Source organism: Gopherus evgoodei, chromosome 5, assembly GCF_007399415.2.
Source record: "Gopherus evgoodei ecotype Sinaloan lineage chromosome 5, rGopEvg1_v1.p, whole genome shotgun sequence".
NCBI classification, from domain to species: Eukaryota; Metazoa; Chordata; order Testudines; family Testudinidae; genus Gopherus; species Gopherus evgoodei.
This window is the reverse complement of record NC_044326.1, coordinates 132,244,880-132,250,959: the sequence shown is the minus strand read 5'-3', so window position 1 is coordinate 132,250,959 and position 6,080 is coordinate 132,244,880. Positions and strand designations below refer to the sequence as shown.

General features: G+C 51.2%; 1 protein-coding gene across 1 annotated transcript in view; it reads right to left on the bottom strand.

The window, feature by feature from the left end:
- Positions 1–1,929: 1,929 nt before the first annotated feature.
- The window catches only part of NPFFR2 (neuropeptide FF receptor 2), a 45,633-nt gene continuing 41,482 nt past the window's right edge, over positions 1,930–6,080 (bottom strand). The window contains exons 5-6 of the mRNA XM_030563919.1: positions 5,685–5,784; positions 1,930–2,888 (exon numbers count right to left, since the gene is read on the bottom strand). Coding sequence (XP_030419779.1) covers positions 2,045–2,888; positions 5,685–5,784 — 944 coding nt within the window. The 3' untranslated portion in view covers positions 1,930–2,044. The remainder of the gene's footprint in view (positions 2,889–5,684; positions 5,785–6,080) is intronic.

Sequence of the window (6,080 nt, the reverse complement as noted above, 5' to 3'; positions counted from 1 at the left end):
GCCAGAAGCACTGTGAATACAAATTACACATTTGCCTGGAAGCTGGGTGGCACAATATTCTATATTCAGAGGTATTAAAACATTAATGCTGGTCTATTAAGCAGATCTCTAACATTTGAGTTAATGGTAATGATAACGTAGCAGAATGAATAATTTCAGGAACAGGCTATTATGCCTGAGCAATCAATATAAAACAATGACACTGGGAGCGGCTATTAGCTGTTGAATTCACTTCATTTATTAACTTGTAAAAATGAAGGTTTGTTGGATTATCCTGACTTTGTAAAATGGATACTATTCAATTAAAAGTGGAGGATTTTTCATTAGTCTCATAAAACACCATCCTAATCTGCAAAATTTTATTTTGATCATGTCCAAAATTGGCTAATGAAAAAATAATGAAAGTGTTCCAGCAGAAACATTCCACAATTCGCACCCAGACCAAAGCCCAACATCTAAGTGGATATTAAATAAATCAATAACCTCTTCAGATTCTACTCTGACAAAACTGTTGTATGGATTAAGAGCAATAGCATTACATGCTGTAACATTTCTCTAACAAAACTTTATGCAACCCTGTTTCACCTATTCTGAGAACAGTGCAAACCTAAAACCAATACAGGCCCAATTCTGCTCCCCAATACACAAAATGTAAATCAGGAGCATCTCCATTTAAATCAGTGGTCTTCGTTCCGCTCTCACTTATACCATGTTTATGCCACTGACTTCAATGGAATTGTTCCAAACTTACATTGGTATAAAGGGCGGCAGAATTAGGCCTCATATCTAGTCCAAGCAACCAGCTGTTCTACAGTTATACATACTTTACAATAACAACATCTTAAGATGTGGTTTTGTTTTTTTGCCATGGAGGGCTTAAATTAGGGGTCGACAACCTTTCAGAAGTGGTCTGCCGAGTCTTCGTTTATTCACTCTAATTTAAGGTTTCACGTGCCAGTAATACATTTTAACATTTTTAGAAGGTCTCTTTCTATATGTCTATATTGTATAACTAAACTATTGAATGTAAAGTAAACAAGGTTTTCAAAATGTTTAAGAAGCGTCATTTTAAAATTAAATTAAAATGCTGACCTTACACCGCCAGCCTGCTCAGCTTCCTGCCAGCCTGGGGTTCTGTTCACCTAGGCTGGCAGCGGATTGAGCAGGGCCTGCGGCTGCGACTGCAGACCTGGGGCCGGGGTTCAGGAGTCAGGGCTGAGGAGGGGGTTCAGGGCAGAAGGCTGGGGGGTGGGGGTTCAGGGATCAGAGCAGAGGGCTGGGATGTGTGGGGGGTGCAGGGCAGAAGGCTGGGTGTGTGGGGGTTCAAGGGTCAGGGCAGAGGGCTGGGGTTGTGGGGGTGCAGAACAGAGGGATGGGTGTGTGGGATGGGGGGTTCAGGGCAGAGGGCTGTGGGGCGCAGGGCAGAAGGCTGGGTGTGTGTTGGGGTGGGGGGTTTAGGACAGAGGGCTGGGTGTGTGGGGGGGTTCAGGGGTCAGGGAAGAGGGCTGCGGGATGCAGGGGGTGCAGGGCAAAAGGCTGAGTATGTTGGGGGTTGAGGGCAGAGGGCTGGGGGTGTGTGGAGGTGCAGGGGTTGAGGGCAGAAGGCTGAGTGTGGGGCGGGGTCAAGGCAGAGGGCTGGGGTGCTTGGCTCATGGGGATGCCTTCTGCCCTCTGCCCTGTACGGGAGCAGCGAGCACGCTGCCACTCTTCCCCCTCCCCCCCCCCCCCCGCCCCTCACAAGGGCCATCGGCTGATTGGCGCAGGGAAGGAGAGGGGGTGGGGCAGGAAAGCTGGGGAAAGAAGCGGGGGAGGAGGGCAGTTTGGCTGCTGCAGAACCAAGCTTCTGCCTCCTGCCCCCGCAGGGCGCTGAGTGAGGCTGGAGGCCAGGACCATGGCAGGCAGCTGCATGCCGCTCAAAATCGGCTCGCGTGCCGTGTTTGGCACATGTGCCGCAGGTTGCCAATCCCTGGCTTAAATCATCTGAACCTCACACCACATCAGACTCTGCCACGCGAAGTTGGAATAAACCAGTTCATTGCAAATTTCATTTTATTCCATTGTCGTTGGTTGCCCTTTCTAGGTCTTTCATCATCAAGTCCTGCTGGTTGTTCATCCAGTTCCCTCTCTGCATTGGTTTCTCCTTGTCCTTGGCATTTTGAGAAGGTTGGTCCTCCAGCAGCTGGTGGGTGGTTGCCGGTAATATGGCATTGCTTTGGCCCCGCTGGGAATAGAACTCCCTGCGCATCATTTCCCTGGAGCAGAGCTGAAGCTTAAAGGCTGCCTGGAAGCCTCGGCGAAAGTTCTCGTTGAAGAAGCCATAGATGATTGGGTTGATGCTGCTGTTGAAAAAGGCCAGCCAGTGAGCAAAGGGGTAGATGTAAATGTTGATGATCTGCAGCTGGACCTCCGTCAGATTGGCATAGTCTGAGAGCATCATCAAAGTCCACAAAGGGAGCCAGGACAGGATGAAAAGTAAAGCCACAATGATGAGCATTTTGATCACCTTCTGCTTCTTCTTGGACACAGAGCCAGGAGCAGCGCCACTCCGTTTTCCCCCTACAGGTGCCGCTTTGTTGAAGAGCGCTATCCCTATCCTGGCATACATGACGACGATTAGTGAAAGGGGAGCCAGGTAGATGTTGGTAAACAGCACCGTTGTATAGATCTTTCTCATTTCCTGATTGGGCCAGTCCTCCCGGCACCAGTATATAGGGCTGGTTTGATTGCCATAGCCAAGGATCACCCTGAAATACTTTTCCTCTTGTACCTGCAACATGACTGCAGACGGACACATGATGGCGATAGCCAGAACCCAGATGACTGCTAGAATGACAACCGCAGTTGATGTGGTGAGTTTCTGCTTAAACGGGTAAACAATGCATCGGAACCTGCAGTGAACAGAATGCCAGAGAAATGATCTAAAAGCCACATAAGCAATGTCAATAAAACCAAGTTCAGTCATTTATTTTAAACATAAGAAATATGTATGTGCAGTGAGGGCCTCAGCTGGTGTAAATCAATGTACTGATGTCACTGGCCCATGATTCGTAACAGGGGGCCCTCAAACTTGACAGTGTGGTCCATATGTCAGTAGAGAAATTGCCTCATAGACAGTTCCCTTCCCATTCACGATTGGCTGGGCCATCTCCCTGCCCAATGGCAATTGAAAAACATCCCTGTGGCAATGGCAATAGTTGCTGATGTGGAAAGGTGGCATTAGGAAAGTATTTCATGTAGTTTTAGGTGTCTCAATGTCACTTAGCAGCTGGACATAAGGAGGAGGAGCCAGCACCATGTGACCAATCAGCGAACCATGCATTGGTAGCACATGGACCACAGTTTTGGAATGACTGATTCATAAACGTTTTACTTCCACTGCAAAACAGTCTCTCTCGCTGGGCCTACAGTACTCACAGAATAAGGAATTTTCTACCATGCTGCACATCTTAGGAAGGAGGTGCACACCCTGGGGGGTTTGATCTATTGAACAGATCATTGGGCCAGGCCCCCAGATGCAACGCTGTATACACAGCTCTGCGTTGTCTCTGTTGTACAGCACCAAACAGTCACATCAAATGTGGTCCTACTCACTGACATCACTTGCCATTAAGAAAGGGTCAGACTCAATAAATGGCTAATCTTTCACTGAAAAAACATTTACTTTATGCTAATTTTGAACATCCTCAACTGAATCCAAACTCATGCTTAGGCAGACTCCTACATCACCACAGGGGTGGGGCCAGCGGAAGCTGCCTGAAGAGACTGCAGCTGCTTCAAAGAAGGGCAAGGGTGGAGTCCAAGGGAGAAGGAAGCGGCTAGGAATCTGGGGCAGGAAGGGAGAGACATACCCCTGCTCCCAAAATGAGATGAGAGAGGCAGCAGGGGACTGAGGCAGAGCAACTGGCTATCTGCCCCCAGTGGTATTCTGGGAAGGGAACAAGGGAGAAGCACCCACCCCACAGCATTGAAAGGCCAGAAGTAGAGGCTGGGATGGAACATTTATAACATCCTCCCAGTGATGAGCTGCCAAAATATTAACAACAGGTTCCCTCCTCCTCACTTCACGAGGAGATTGTGCCCCCCTGGGGGGTTGTGCCCCATCCAACCCCCCATGTTCCTTGACACATGCCTCCCAGGGACCCTGACCCATCCCCCCCTTCCCTGTTCCCTGCCTGCCCCCTGCTGCTCCATCCAACCCCTCCTCTCATTCTTGATGTTCCCCTGGGACCCCTGCCCTATCCAACCATCCCTTCTCTCGGTCCCTGACTGCCTCCGCCACCTCATCCAACTCCTGCTCCTTCCTGACTGCCCCCCCCCGGGACACTTGCCCCCATTCAATCCCTGTTCCCTGCCCTCTGACCGCCCCGACCCCTATCCACCCCCCCACAACCCACTGAACACCCCCTCCCTGCTCCCTACCCCCTTACCACACTGCCTGGGGCTGGGACCAGGTCCCCTCCACTGCGACCAGCGCCGTGGGGCCCGACTTCCTGGGCCGGGACAGAGCCATTCGGCCAGCACCGGGACCGGCGCCATGGGGCCCGACTCCGCGGGCCGGGCCGGCTGAAGCTGCTCGGCCAGGACTGGTGCTGCGGGACCCGAGTTGGGCCGGGTCGGAGCTGTTCGGCCTGGACCAGCCCGAGCCGGGGTGCTTAGCCGGGACCGGGCTGGGGCACTCGGCCGGGGCCAGGTGGAGCCGGACTGGGCTGTGCGCGCCGCCTCCCCGGCTCGGCTTACCTGCCTGCTGCTTGTTTCAGGCTTCCCGCAAACATTTGATTGGCGGGAAACGGGAGGGAGAGGAGAAGGAGGGTGGAACGTTAAAGGGAGATGGGGAGGTGAGCTGGAGCTGGAGCTGGGGCTGGGGGCCGGGTGGACAGCTGCCCAAGCCTTTGTTAAATTTAAAAGCTCTTTTAGAACCGGTTGTCCTGGAACAACAGGTTCTAAAAAGGCTTCTAAATTTAACAACCGATTCCTGCGAATCGGTGCGAACCAGCTGGAGTTCACCACTGCATCCTCCCTTACCCCCAAGAGGGACCCAGCGCAGCCTGGCTGCGGGATGGGAGAAGAGACACATCCTTCATAAAAGATGGACAGGCTCGGAGGGAGGAGGAGCCCTTTAGAGTAGCCTAATGGGCTAAGTCCTGTGACCCTGAGCATGGAATTACCACCCCTCCTGCAGCTGCTACAGCCCGGGGAGGGACCCTTCTGGTCCCAGCAGCTCTTTGATCTGCCACCGGAAGGGACAGCAGCAGACACAGGATCTGCCAGTCTCCACCGGGGCACTGTCCCCAGACCAGGATGAGTGAATGAGGGATGGGGACTCACAGGCTTCTCTTTTCTCAACAGCAGATCAGAGGGCCCGAGGCTCAGAATATAGACCCATTGTTCTCAGCTCTGCAAGCAGCAGGTGGGAGAGATGAAGCCACACTAAGAGGGTTCCCCTGAGGTGCCTGCTCCTCTATCATCTTTATGGAAATTAAGTGGGGAAAAAATGATGATGGCCACACTTTAGCTTAGCTGTGCCTCATTCTGCCCATCCTCAAAATGGGCACAATACCCCCCATCTCATCAAGGTGTAATGAGGATGAATTGGTGACTGTAAAAATGCTGGGGATCCCAGGACAATGAGCAATATATTTATTTTTTTTAATGAATATTGGTTTCAGAGCTTTACATCATCTTACCTGTCAACTGCAATTGCAACCAAAGTGAAAACAGAGGCTGAGACCGAGATTCCCTGGACCATCCCACTCATTTTGCAGATCATGCTCCCAAAGGGCCAGCCTGGAAGGTACAAATTGAAATAACCTTAGAAAGGTAAATTGCCTCCTTTTCATTACAACGTTGAAGGCTCAGCAAAGGAGCATCCTTCCCAGAATACTTCCAGAGCTGAAGTGCTCCCTCCAGACATATAATGCTGTCCACGTGCAGGTGAATGATGGTCCACAGTGACCCACCACAAGATAATAAAAGGGGGCAGAGATGTTCTTCTGATGACCCTGATAGCAGCACACATGCATCTGAAGCATTAGCTTGAGCACCTGTTAGAGCAGCATCATGTGAGAGGAAAGGAAGATAGA